Consider the following 14,356-nt stretch of genomic DNA (forward strand, 5'->3'; position numbering starts at 1 on the left):
TATGCTGTAATATTTTATTTAGCTTATTTTTCTGAAAATGCATATGGTAAATTGTATTTTTGTTTTGGGCAACAAACTGTATATTTCTGTATTTGTATGGTAAATACATGGTGAGATAGTGCCATCTACTGTGCTCTGTTTGTTTCATGGGCAGGTTGAATTAGGCTTAATCACCTCATTTCAATCACCTGTTGGGTTTGGGCAGAACAAACAGAGCAGAGGTGAAGAGAGAGTCTCCACTCTTCACCTCTGCTCTGTTTGTTCGTTCTGTTGTCGCTTGGGATAAACAAAAAGCCCTCGAGATATCAGTTACAGTAAGTATTAACAGTGCATGCTCATCCATCCACGTGGAAACAGATACTATATATGGTGTTAGTCAATGTACAACGAGTCCATTTGGTTATTTTGACGACCGCACGGTAAAATCCTCTTTGAGAGTTCGTTTATCCATTTTGTAATTCTCGTTGTGAATCACAAAATGGATGAATTAAGATCTGTAATACTCCGGGAAAGCATCGGTTTCATTTTAGATTTTGGCTATTCAAAAATAGCACATGTACAAGCTTATATATCGCGTCACTTTGACTTGGAAAAAACAAATCTTGAAAATGTGTGCAAATCTTTGAATATATATATACCGTAATTTCCGGACTATAAGCCGCGGCTTTTTACCCATGATTTGAACCCTGCGGTTTATACAACGGTGCGGCTAATCTATGGATTTTTACAGCTAACGCAGAGCCATCTCAGGCTCTGAGCTAACGTAGCTGCGGCTTATAGTCCGGTGCGGCTTATAGTCCGGTGCGGCTTGTATATGGGATTTTCCCTAAATTTGGCTGGTGCGGCTTATATTCAGGTGCGGCTTATAGTCCGGAAATTACGGTACACATATATTTAACCCATTTAGACATGAGGCTGATTCTAAAAATGCCTGCAAAATCCTAAGTTTCTGAAAAGCATTCCGTCTTGAATGGTAAAAACACAAAGGGGTTCCCGACGCCCGTCCTTAATGGGTTAACTCAAATCTTTGCTTCTGGAACAAAATAGTATTTTCAGATGGCGGGTCTGTGGCCGAATACATATAGTTTTGGGGTCCTTGACATGAAAACGTTTTGTTTTTCTCCAGAAAACTTTAATGGGTTAAATGAACACCAAGTTGAAGTTCTGTTTACAGATGACAGGAGGACATGATGTACTGTATACAGTAGGTCTCACCTGTCTTGGCTGCTTTAGTGATTGGAGTACAGCTGAAATGTGTCTGTACACTGAAGCACTGACTGGAGCTAGTGAAATGTGTCTGTACAGGTCCTATAGCTTACTTATGATCAATGGTGACCATTTATATGTATTTGATGTATTACCACGTGTTCTTGCTTATTGTAAGTCTGCTAAATGCCTAAATTGCAAAATTGTGTAGAGGGGGAGAAAAAAGGAGCCGACCAAGTGTATATAGACTCCGCCGGTCAACCGAGTGGTAGGGTTTAAGTGGTTATAGTTGCAATCCGTGAGATTGAGGGCCTAAAATTAAATGTCTCCTGCTGGGGTAGAGCTGGAAATCCTGTTCGGGCAGCATCTAATACATGCAATATGTCTTCAGTCAACCAGCAGTGGTTTTAATGCTTCTAGTAATTCTAGCTTCTGGTGTCTCGCAGAACATAGAATGCAACAGATACAGATGCTGTACAATATTTAGATTTATGCCAATCATGCCCTGGTAGCTATAACAAACCAAAGGAAGGGCTTCTGTCGATGTCCCCATGCCAGTGGTTCTTAATTCTTATTTTTAAACCCATTAAGACCACCGTTAAGCACTTTGACCAGTATTTTTAAACTTTAGGTGTTGGAAAATAGCTCGCAAATCTTTAACATTAATTAATGAATAACATTATATTCTTTCACAGCGAACGTTTTTAATTAAAATCTTTGCTTCTGGTGGTCACCAGGAACAACATATCTTCAGATGGGGGGGGGGGTCCGGCGGCCCTCGCCATGAAAACGTTTGAGCACCACTGATTCGGATTTTTTTTCAGAAGACATCATTTTGTATAGAATCAACCTCGGGTCTTAATGGTCCAATTGAAGGACCGCCCATGGCGCTGACGGTGTAAGAATGGACCCTTGTGGGTCCATTTAGTTCCATTCGTACACCGTCAGAGTTACAGACCTGTAAAAGGCCCCCATTTGGAACCCCCTGAGAGTGCCTGTCTGAAACGGACCCCCACAGTTGAGAACCAACGCTCCACGCCTTCCTTCATGCACAATTAGCCCTTCGCTAAGCCCCACCCACTCCGCCCTGCGACGGCAAGCTGTCCTCGCCCATTGAGATGCACGTTAAATGATGGGATTTCTCCGTATAAATAATCGATCACTTCAGCAGCTAGAGCTTCAAAATGTCATCTAAATCTAGTCAACCAGGGCCTGCAGTAGGCTACGCGCTGGACATCATTTCAATAAAGTAGAAATACGAGGAAGAAACGATATCCAGCATAATCAACTCGAACGACGTCTGACAGGAGTTTTCACGTAATGCACTGGTAAGGCTACGGTCATTAGTGTTATCGCCATCACCTGAGTCGAGTCCCGACGTTAAGCTGTGGTACGTGTTCAACAACGTGGCCATGCAAATTAACATTGACAGCTACGAGGTGTCGAAAGCTTGGCCTGCATAGCAACAGTTGCTAAACTATTTGGATTGGCATTGCCATTGGACAATGGCTTTTGGGGTGGGGTTTAGCGAAGGGCTAATTCGACCGCTAGAGTCCATGAAGAACGTTAGCAGACCAGTCCCAGTCCTTTGACTCAAACCCTCCTATTAAAAAAGGAGGATTCTTGTTGACGACACGACGTCCATTATTGTTCACGGTACCGGTCTCTTGTTGTTCAACCCTCGGGAGCAGAAAAATAAAACGTTGTTTTTATCGGTTGTAGAACTGCGAGGAGACCCAGGCCAGTCCCCACTTGAGGTTGGTCAGCATGAACTTCAGGGCCTTGGTCCACTGCTCCTCCGAGTTGAACTGGGTCTTGATGGAGTACGAGCCGCCGCTGCCTCCCGTGTCTTCGATCTTGCCCTTCTCCACGTCCATCCTAAAAGCGTACCAAGTAAAACGCACACAAACACGATGGAACGGTCACATACAGTACAGGTATATTTATGAAATAGGGATGCTCTGATCAGGTTTTTTGGGACCGATTGTTTTTCTCATGATCGGCCGATACCCATAGGTCCGATACAGATACTGATCTTGTGAAATGGTGCAAATTTGAACCCATTTAGGCCCGATGTCGAAATAAATAAAAAGTCTTCTGAAAGAATATATATTCAAAGATTTGTGCCACATTTTCACGATAAAAAAAGAATAGACGTAGCGGGCTACGAGCTTGTAGATCTGCTATTTTTGAAAAATCGTGAAAATGTGGCACAAATCTTTGAATATATATTCTTTCAGAAGAGTAACATAATGCTTAGTTATAAAACACAAAGGGGTTCCCACCCAAAATGGGTTAATATTTCCAAAATGATTATGTCAAAACTGTTCTTGTGTGTGCGGGGAGGAAGGGGAGAATGTTCACGCCTGTCACAAAAAATACAAAATGATGTTATATTATATATCTGATTGACATTTATACCACTTAAATGGTGTAAAAGATCAGTTTCTCCAGATAGGGTAAATGCCGATTACCGATCAGAGTGGTTATGGGCCGATATGGCCGATTATCGGAGCATCTCTATAATGAAAGCCAACTTCCACCACTCAAGTGTTGTGGCGTTTCTTTGTTTATCCAATTTTCTTTTTAGGGATGCAACCAATATATTGGCCACATAAAGTATTGGTATCGGCTGATATTCTTGCTGTTTATTGGTCAATATCGGTATCTGCAAATAAAGCTGACTTTAACCGATGGCAGTAGCCGATATTCATCTAGTTGTTGATACGCATCACTTTTGTGCCTGGCTATGTTGGTATGTATGCTATATCTGCAGACTACCAAGCTGAAGGTTCTGAACCGTTATTTCTTAGATAATGAAGATTTGTTTCCCTGGCACAAAAGGGGGAAATATTACACAAAATACTACAAACTATATTGGTATCAGTTATCGGCTAAAATTGTTATTTTTAACATCGGTATCGGTGAAAAAAGGACGAACTTTTTTGTTTTAGTCTAAAGCAACAATCAGATTTCAAATCTGATTCAAATCTGATTTGAGGAGATCTGTCTCAGTCTGAATGCAGCAAACTGATCTAAATCGGATTCCATGTGACTTGTATGTGACTTGTCTTGTTTGCGACTTAGTTAAACAAATCAGATTCCAATCTCTATGTGGCACAGATCTGATTCAGACTGGTTTGGGGCTGCCAGTCTGAACACACAGATCAGATCTACGGTAGTCACTTGCAAATGCAGTGTGAACGGTCGGGCCAAAAATATCAGATTCGAGATTCAGATTTGACTGGATGTGACTGCCAGTGTTGGGTAACGGACGTTATGTAACGTAATATATTACGTAATATATTACCGAAATGCAGTAACGTGTAATATAATGTATTGCTGAAGAAAAAATTTGTAATATGTAATGTAAATTACTTGCCGTTAACGCGTTATTCCCGCGTTACAAACGCCAAAAGAAGCGCATTATAGCCGCAGCATCAGACACTATACAAGTATACAGTCACCTGTAGGCAGGAGAAAGCAGCAGCGCACCAGATAAGTGACAGATTAGAACGGTGGTTGTTGAACTTGCTACCGCTGTCTGGCCTCTGGTTTGCGAACCAAATTAATTGCTTAGTGTTCAGCATCAAAGTATATAACTTAAGTTAACTTGCCATATGCTTAAATGATTTATAAGACCATCGATTCATCCGCAATAGCTCATTTTGGAAGCGTCGGGGCTTAACGAGACACTGCTGTCTCGTTGAACCCAGCTGGGTGAATAACCTAAATTACCTAATCAACGTCACCACGGTAAATGCTCCATATAACTATGAAAGCGGCAAAGCGCTAATGTTAATCTTCACTGCATACACAGTTGACCATCGTAGCGCTGCCTGTAGCCTACAGCAATTTAATTTCCCCATCCAGCGCTGCGCGCCTCATGTCATGTGTGACCAAAAGAACAGATCTGCAAGCTGTCGACACGCAATCGAGCGGCATGTTGATAGTTTGTATGTCTGTTATTTTGGTTAGGCAGTGCACATTACGCGTGGTATGTGGGTTTGAGAGGCAATGATTAATGTAGGCCTACAGTAGCCTAGTAGATTATAGCCAAGTTGACAGTTATCATAATATTATATAGCTCTGTTCTGGACTGTTGCACAACGTATTGGACAGTATTGGACATGCTGCGTCGATTCAGAGGATCGCTGCTTGATTCAAAGATGTTTACTCACCCCTGGAAATCGCTGGAAACCATTAGGATGTTGGAAATGGAACGTGAGTTACATAAATCCTTTATTTCGGCGATTAGTCCGTTCACATTAGTCTGTCCCTTCAATAACATTTGAACCACGGCGCAAGGCGCCGCGGCCATATAGTGGCATTTTTCTTTTTCCTGAGTTAGGGTAGGGTTAGCCTCGGAAACCCAGACGTTTTGGGTAGGGTAGGCCTTCATTTTCAGGCCCGATGAGAACTCTAGGCAGTCCCTGTTCTGTATGTGGACTTTAATAAAAGGCATAGAAAGTGGTTTGTGTCTTGTGATGTCATTATAGGCTAGAAGGTATACAGTAGGTCTATTGTGTGTCATATGAAAACGCCTATACATTATTTTTTTAATATATTAATGTAATTAAAAATCTTAATTCATCTGCCTGCACAGTGCACATCTGTGTCCATTCTGTCCAATATATAATACAAAAGATTTAATTGTTCAATTTGAGCATTAAAAAAAAAAAGTAATATGTAACTGTAATAGTAATATTAATATATTACTCTTGCTCAGACAGTAATATGTAATATAATATATTACTTTAAAATTAAGGTAATAACTAATAAGTAATATTAAAAATATAAAGTAATATACCCAACACTGGTGACTGCAGTCTAAAATAAATGGGGCCTAACTTGCCTGTAGGGCAGACAGAAGCCTGTGTCTCCCTTCTCCACCTCCTCTTTGAACTGCTGGACGCAGTCGAGGAACGCCACCATGGCGTGGTCAAACTTGTTGTCCCAGAAGAAGCGCAGGCCTCCCGAGCAGTACAGAGGCAGCTCCTGGAAAAAGCACGCAACAAGACAGTGCATCATGGAATAAAAAGCTAAATTAAAACCTCATGACTGAAACAAAAGTCTAATATGTGATTTGTGAAATGGCATGAAAGGAAAACTCAGACAGCAGTGTGGTTTCTGTCAGTAGTTGTTTTTTTTTACCTTGGACTTATCGGTCAGTGACTCCAGGAAAGAGTGGTTTCCGTATGGCACCAGGCGATACCTGCAACCCATGGATGACAATTGAGTAAACTAAAGGTTCCATACATGGTCTGGATTTTCGGTGGTGAGGTGACCACCAAACTACAACATGACGTCACGAGCCGCGGTGAAGAGCAAACCACCGCCACCGCCCCAGCCCTTCTCTCTGTTTTTACTCACCACCGCTCAACGTTATTTCAGCTCCGGTGGTCAGCTCACCACCGGAGCGGTGGTCACCTCACCACCGAAAATCCAGACTATGAAATGCACCCGTTGGACCACTTTTTCTGTCTACATCAAATCTCTTCGCCCCGAAATGAGCTAGTAGATCTGCTATTTTTGGCCAGTGTTTGATAAAGGATCTTCCTCCTAGTATAGTCATAGTACCTGATCATCGTCTTAGGGAGGAGGGAGGGAAATCACGACTCATTGTGTTATTGATGATGGAGTCAAATGTGAAACGTCTGTGGCCTCTTTTCCACTTAAAGGACAACTTCAGTTTTTTTTCAAACAAGGTTCATGTTTTAGGTTGTTATTAGAGAAACTAAAAGGTGAGTGTTAATTTTCTTTCATTTGCTGCTTTCTTTCGTTTTAGGGATTTTAGCTCTTTTTGACAGGGGGGCGGGGGCATTCGAGCATGGGGCTAAATATGTATTTTTTTACCAAATTTGATGGTGATTTATTTATTTATTATTTACTATAGTCCTAATAAACCCCAGGAAATTACATCTGGCCACAGAAGATCACAGGATCTACTGAATGTGAAGGTAGCCTACTGGGGGAAGGCTTATACTGTGTGTATAGGCTCAATATGTCAGTTTGTCACATTCAATAGATCCTGTGATCTTTTGTGGCCAGATGTAATTTCTTTCTTTAATATTTAGCCCCATGCTCGAATGCCCCCGCCCCCTGTCAAAAACTGCTAAAATCCCCAAAACACAGACCCATCTTGTTGGCCCGTGTGTGTGTGTGGTGTGTTGCGTGGACCTCTGGAAGCGAAGACCCATCTTGTTGGCCAGTGTGTGTGTTGTGTTGTGTTGTGTGTTGCGTGGACCTCTGGAAGCGAAGACCCATCTTGTTGGCCAGTGTGTGTGTGTGTTGTGTTGTGTTGTGTGTTGCGTGGACCTCTGGAAGCGAAGGCCCATCTTGTTGGCCTGTGTGTGTGTGTGTGTGTTGTGTTCACCTCTGGAAGCGAAGGCCCATCTTGTTGGCCAGCGCGTGCAGCAGCAGCACCGTCTGTCCCCAGGCGGCGTTGATCTCGTTCCACTCCACGGGGACGCTGGGAAGGCGACCCAGGCGGAAGTTGTTGATGGTTCCAAACTGACCGCTGTGCCTGGTTTTGGGGGCGGGACAGCAGTGGACAGACACTCAAACACACTGAACACTGGGGACGGACACGAGGAAACAGACAGGCTGAGGGAAAGCTTTAGTAATCTCCCTTTTTTGCCTTTTAATTTGAATGATTTAGTTTAGCCATTTTCTTAACAAATGTGTTTGCGTTGTAAAGCGACTTGGAGTACACAGTAAAGCGTTATGGTAAATTAGATTTATTATTATTATTATAGATAAAATAAGTGTCTTGTGAGTCCGACAGTAAGCATATGAACTGTATGTAGCTTGCTCGTTGGACGTAGCAGAGACACTCACATTACTCGGCTCTATTACGAATAAAACATTAGACCTATCATACAGAGTCAAAACAAAAGGGTAAATGGTAAATGGTGCATTTATATAGCGCCTTTATCCAAGGCGCATTCACATTCACCCATTCATACACCGATTGCGGCAGAAGCCATACAAGGTACCAATCAGCATCAACATCGGGAGCAATTTGGGGTTCAGTGTCTTGCCCAAGGACACTTCGACATGTAGAGACAGGAGGAGCCGGGATTCGAACCGCCGACCCAGGGATCATTGGACGACCTGCTCTACCTCCTGAGCCACAGTTGCCCAACAACAATATTATGGACAATATGACAAGAAAAGAAAACGGCAAGAGCATATCGCAATAGTATAAAAGTCAAAAGTCACAAAACGGTAAAACCGCCAGGGAACATATCGTATGGACTAATGGACCCTCTCTTTTGGCAGACCGTATTGGAAAAGTATTTGGTGGTTAAGTGATTTTTAGAACCTTCTTGAATTGGTGAGAAGAAGGGAAAGAAGGAGGAGAAGAAAACTCCCATAGATGTAAAGGCAGAGAATTCCACATTTCATATTTTTATGTGTGTGCGTGCGTGTGCCTGTAGACTGCTTGTTGGTGGCCGGGGGTTTCGAACGTACGATGCATGCCTATTGCCTGACGTGACCTTCTTTTTTTTTTTCTTTTTTTTTTTGCGGCTTACGCCTTTTATTGATTTTTGAAGGGACAGACAGTAGGCTGACAGGAAACGGGAGAGAGATGGGGGGATGACATGCAGTAAAGGCCGTGTCGGGTCCGGGAGTCGAACCCGCGGCACACTGCGACTGGATCACCAGTCCGGTGCCCAGACCGTTACGCTACGGCCTGGGCCCTGACGTGACCTTCTTGTTGTACCGCGACATATTCCTTGATTTTGTGGATGTAACTTTGCTGCACCTGAACTATTTGTGTCCTTGTATGCAATTTCCTCTGTGTGGACATGAATACAATTGTTAAAACGTTACCAGATGTGGAAGGTGGCGTTGAACACGTTGGTCTTCTTCAGGCGGTCCAGCTGGATCTGACAGTATCTCATCTGGTTGTCCACACTCTTCAGCTCGTCATCCAGCTCCAGCTGCTGGCGCTTGAACTCGCTGTACTCCTTTTGGTACCTGACGACGCACACGCACACGCACACACACACACACACACAGTGTCACTAACTGATAGGTGGCTACCGTGTATTGTACACAGACCACACTTCTAAATCCTGAAAGTGTGTGCCAATCTTTGAATACATTAGACATTAGTCAGGTTCCGCGGGTCTGAAATGTCACTTTGCGCGAAGTGACATTTCAGACCCACGGAACGCAGCGAATCATCAGGCCGGAACCCAGGCTAGGTCGGCGTGCAAAATACAGAGAATTCCGTGGGGTCCTTGACTAGGTCCTAGGTCTGCTATTTTTCAACAGCTAAAGCATAGCATAATGCTAACACCAAAAGGGGTTCTCACTGCAGCTCCTCGGTGTCCAGCTGCTGGGAGTGCGTGCGGCCCTGGCTGAGCTCCGTGGCCACGGCAGCCCGCTGCTCCTCCACCGCCTCCAGCTCCCGCACCAGAGCCTCCTCCTCCTCGTTGAGCCGACGGAGCTCCGCCAGGAGGCTGTCCTCCTCCTCCACCCGCAGCGCAGACAGCAGCTCCAGGCACTGCCTGGGGAGAGAGAGAGAGAGGGAGGGAGAGAGGGAGGGAGCAAGGTTATTACAGCGCAGACAGCAGCTCCAGGCACTGCCTGGGGAGAGAGAGAGAGGGCGTTCATTTACGAAGACAAAAACCAAACAACAACAGCTGGAACGTTGGAGATTTAGGACGCTTTACTTGTAGTTCTGGCATTCGTTCTCCGTGATGTTGAGCTGCGTGTCCAGGTGGTCCAGCAGTGTGTCCGTACACTCCTCACACAGCGGGTGGTCCACGTCCGTCTGTCCCGACATGATGTCAAACAGGTTGCTGGTCACCTGCGCACACACACACACGGGACAGGCAGGCAGGCGCGCGCGCGCACACGCACACACACACACACACACACACACACACACACACACACACACACACACACACACACACACACACACACACACACACACACAGTCATCTGTTTGGGGGTCACAGCAATAGCTCGTCCCATTTTAAAAACCCGCCCGGCTGTTCAATTAATTTCACAGCTCTCCACCGCACCGATGTCTAGTCGGCGGAAGGGAAACCTAAACATCATACAATTTAATGATGGACTACAATTACCATAATGCTTTGGTCCACTGCTCCTCCTTGTGGATAGGGGGCAGGCTGTCTTACTGAGACATGTAGTCAAAGTAATAAGTGAGCCCAGTGTCCATGACATCATGGAGCCCATGGACAATATGAAATACTAAAATATCTAAAAACACATATTACCCACGTAAAAAAACCCCAGGAAAGTGTTTCTTGTCTCCCAAACATCATTAAAATAAGATCTGGTTGCAAAAGGGGTGAAGTGGCCCTTTAAGAGGGGGGATTATTATTCAGTTCAAATTCTAACGGATCTCAACAACCCCCCGGTGAGTGCAGACTGCTCACCTTGAGTCTGCGGCTCAGGTTCTCCATGGTTCCTCCGTCGGACGCCTCCCCGATCAGCGTGAAGCTGTTGGCGCTCTCTGTCGACATCACCCTGCACACAGTAGATTTAAAATGTAAAAGACATTCCTTTGTGTTCACTTCACCCATTAAGACCTGCAGGACCCGCTTCTACAAATGTCTTCTTAAATCCTATCCTATTAGTGTTTCTAATATATCAGTGGTGCTCAAACTTTTTCACGTCAAGAACCCTTTAGAATTATATGTATTTGGCCACCGACCCTCCACCCATCTCAAAATATTTTGTTCCAGGGACCCCCCCCTAAAAAAGAACTATGAGGTCTTTCTAATTTCTCAATTATCAGCAAGGCTTGTAAGACTCAACATGAGAGCCATTTAAACCGGCAGCGTTTGGGACTAGGGATAATACAAGGTCTCACCGCGCAGGAGGGATGTATTTCCTGGCAACTCCATCTTGCTTGCTTTCCGCAAAGGTCTCCTTGGAAGGAAATTAAAGACATTGAGAGAAAATATACTGTGATAGATAGGTAGGTAGGTACTAGGCAGGCAGGCAGGCAGGCAGGTAGGTAGGCAAAAACAGGTAGACTTAAGTCTGGCCTTGCCATCTTCAATTGGACCGATTAGACTGGCATTATGTATATCTCCGGTAGGAGACTCAAAGAGTCACCTACCAGAGACTCCGTCAGTCAAATGATTGTCTTACGAATGCGGCACAACCAAAACAAATCTCCATGAATTCAAGGCTTCATGGAGTGTGTAATTGATAGAAATAACCCAATTTTGGCTGAACTATTCCTTATATAGGTAGATATGAATATGTGTGTACGCATAATGTATAATACTGCATATCGGCCCAGGCCGTAGCGTAACGGTCTGGGCACCGGACTGGTGATCCAGTCGCGGTGTGCCGCGGGTTCGACTCCCGGACCCGACACGGCCTTTACCGCATGTCATCCCCCCATCTCTCTCCCGTTTCCTGTCAGCCTACTTTCTATCCCTTAAAAAATCAATAAAGGCGTAAGCCGCAAAAAAAAATATCTTTAAATACTGCATATCACCAGTAATAAAATAAATCGCCAATGAATGGATACACTGTACACAGTGTACATAGACTTTTATTATGCACATTGCAGTCAGCCTGCCTACACATCCAGTTAAATCTCAGAACGTAAGATTGTGAAGGAACTGTTTCAAGTGTACCTCTGGTGCAGTCTCCCCTTCGTTGCTGTCGGTCTGTTTACTAGGAGTCACAGTGACCAGTGGAGCTGTTCAGAGAGAGACAGACCTACTTAGATGAAAATAGCATCAAGATCGCAATGCATATCAAGCTTGTAGATTGGCTAGGTTTGGCTAAACCCCCCCCCTAGAATTATCACAATTATTTGTTGCATATTCTTTATAATCGTTCCCATGTATAAAAACATGTTTTCATACCTTTTCCAATAATAGGAGAAATAGCAGATCTACAAGCTCGTAGATCAGCTATTTTCCCATTTTTGGGAATGTATGAAATTAAATGACTACTATAAATGTGTCAGTAGTTTCTGTGTATTTAAGTAATTTGCCATGTCTCTGCTTACAAAGCCCAAAACAACCCAAACAGAAATAAAGCATTGCGCGTTCAATGCCCAAAAAACGTCAACTTAAAATCTTGCAATCGTCCCACAGCCCTACCCGCGAGACAATGACACGGACAGTGCAAACACTGGCGTCCACTACTACCACACAAGACAAGACACGTACAGTTACAGTATGGGACAAACTGGGCGCATAGGACAACACAACAAGCCGAGTACCTACCGATGAGCTCCTGGATGGTGACCCGGTCGAGGACGTTGAAGGAGGTGTCCAGCTTCAGGGGCTGGCTGCAGCGCTGACACACGAAGCTGACCTGCATGGTGCTGCTGGACGACTTGGAGGCCTCCATCCCTAGATACTATACTGCTGCTGCTGCTGCTACTAGCTGCAAGTCAAATCACACGCACGTCGCACACAGGGGTCATGCTCAGTGCTAGGCCTCACTCACACGTTAAGATACACGCAAGACACACTTGTGTCCTCTATGTGTTGTTATGGCCTCCTCAATGCCCCCCCATGCTACAAGGTTTGTCTTCAAACCATGTGACTCCCATTGGAAATGCATTGAGGCGGCCATGACACACGGAAGACACAAGTGTGTCTTACGTGCGAGGGAGGCCTTACAATAAAATAGTTTTCTTGTGACCACCGCGCTCTTGACTTCTGGTGCAAAATCTACTCAAAACATAACATCGTGGAATACAGAGGTGATGGATCGCACACATGTGGCAAGAGTCAATTTCAATTATAATCCATAATCCATTATATCCAGCCTGGGCAATCCAAAACTGTCTCATTGTCTCCTTCTCAAATATGATGTAGAAAATAAATATAACTGAAATGGACTCTTGCCACATCTGTTTTCCATTATGCTCAGTGTTGCCATGCCATTTTCAAAAAGCCTATGTTATGTGCATGTTGAAGGTAAAGGGCGAAGGGGCTTGCTTCTTTGGGGCTTGTTTTCATAGAACTGATGGCTTGTTTCTCTCTTGTTGTACAATTAAAATATTGCACCTTTGTACATATAGTGTTTTGTTGTATTTGTTGAAGAACATGTATGTTTATTTTGGTGAAAGAGATACGAGTAAACGGACACAATATAACTGGATGCAGTTGCATCTAGCTGTTACTTTTAGTAAAAAAATCTGATTTAAGCTCAGTCTTTGAACAATCCATTGAACTTTAGGCCTGCATAGGCTACTTAAACTATCTAGTCTTAGCCAACACAAAATTAACACTGGCATAAAACATAATTGCTCAGACTCTTCTTCAACAAAGATGACAAAAGCAAACATTCTTTGTTCTGTACTTGTACATACAATTGTAAGTATGGTACAAAACACTGAAGTCCTTAAAACCTAACGCTAAACCTAAACCCTAAGGTAAGTGGGGAACATAGAACCTGGGGAACATAGGGATGACCCCATGCAGACATATCTTGGTCAAGCGTTCTCATGTTTTTGTGTTGTTTTCATTAGGTTTATTTTGTCTTCACCGCAAATGTTCAGAATGTAATTCAAATGCATGTTTAACTTTAGACAGATCGCTTGTTCATTAGGCATCCTAGTTTCTCGTTCTCTCTGCATGTTATGTGAACATTTATCAATACACAGTACATGTACATGCTGAGATTGATAACACACACACAACATCTTAATTGAACACAAAGCTAATTTCACTATCAAAATGGACCAGTTTGAGCTGCTGTGTGTGGATTAGCTTTTAGCCAACGGTTTAGCACACAAAAGGTTGGTTCGACTCACTGTTGGTCGCTCGGAGGTTAAATGTGTTTCTTATTAAACGTAGAGGTCCTGGGTCGCTCGGCTTAAATTACAATTACATTGATAATAAATGTTTAGTTTCCTAACATTTTAGGCGCGATGTTTACATGTTTTCCTCTCGGAATCACGGGACTAGTTTTATGATCCTTCGAACTTCCTTGTTGTTGTTTTGACCGGATTTGCTTCTTCTTCTTCTCCTCCTTGCAGGCGAGATTAGACGTGCGTTACCGCCACCAACTGGACTGGAGTGTGGAACAGGCATTGCATCCAAAAAGTACTGTGGTCAAAATAACTGGCAGAAAAACTAAACAAACAAACGAATAAATAAATGAGTCAATAAAAATATATAAT

General features: G+C 43.7%; 2 protein-coding genes across 5 annotated transcripts in view; both read right to left on the bottom strand.

Moving 5' to 3' along the window:
• cpn1 (carboxypeptidase N, polypeptide 1) overlaps positions 1 to 14,356 on the bottom strand; it is a 409,472-nt gene that overhangs the window by 144,763 nt on the left and 250,353 nt on the right. The window lies entirely within an intron of this gene.
• Positions 271 to 14,146, bottom strand: becn1 (beclin 1, autophagy related). Of its 2 annotated transcripts, none has more exons than XM_083788083.1 (12): positions 13,988 to 14,146; positions 12,447 to 12,609; positions 11,847 to 11,911; positions 11,066 to 11,124; positions 10,629 to 10,719; positions 9,894 to 10,030; positions 9,534 to 9,728; positions 9,046 to 9,192; positions 7,583 to 7,732; positions 6,361 to 6,421; positions 6,062 to 6,204; positions 271 to 3,084 (listed from the first exon to the last, which is right to left on the bottom strand). In XM_083788083.1, exons 2-12 carry the CDS (start codon positions 12,571 to 12,573, stop codon positions 2,916 to 2,918), a joined length of 1,344 nt encoding a protein of 447 aa, XP_083644209.1. In that variant the 5' UTR covers positions 12,574 to 12,609; positions 13,988 to 14,146; the 3' UTR covers positions 271 to 2,915. The 2 variants fall into 2 exon arrangements, with proteins under 2 accessions (XP_083644209.1, XP_083644208.1); XM_083788082.1 differs by having other exon boundaries at positions 13,984 to 14,146.

Source organism: Protomyctophum parallelum, assembly GCF_964188405.1.
Source record: "Protomyctophum parallelum genome assembly, chromosome: 17".
Taxonomy (NCBI): domain Eukaryota; kingdom Metazoa; phylum Chordata; class Actinopteri; order Myctophiformes; family Myctophidae; genus Protomyctophum; species Protomyctophum parallelum.

What these genes read in the sequence shown, in the direction of transcription:
- becn1 (XM_083788083.1), bottom strand. Translation starts at nt 12,573, where the DNA reads ATGGAGGCCTCCAAGTCGTCCAGCAGCACCATGCAGGTCAGCTTCGTG. An exon ending in AACGCCACCTTCCACATCTG is followed by an intron (nt 7,733 to 9,045) that starts GTAACGTTTTAA and finishes CCCCAAAACCAG; the next exon opens with GCACAGCGGTCAGTTTGGAA. An exon ending in CACTGACCGATAAGTCCAAG is followed by an intron (nt 6,205 to 6,360) that starts GTAAAAAAAAAC and finishes TGCTTTTTCCAG; the next exon opens with GAGCTGCCTCTGTACTGCTC.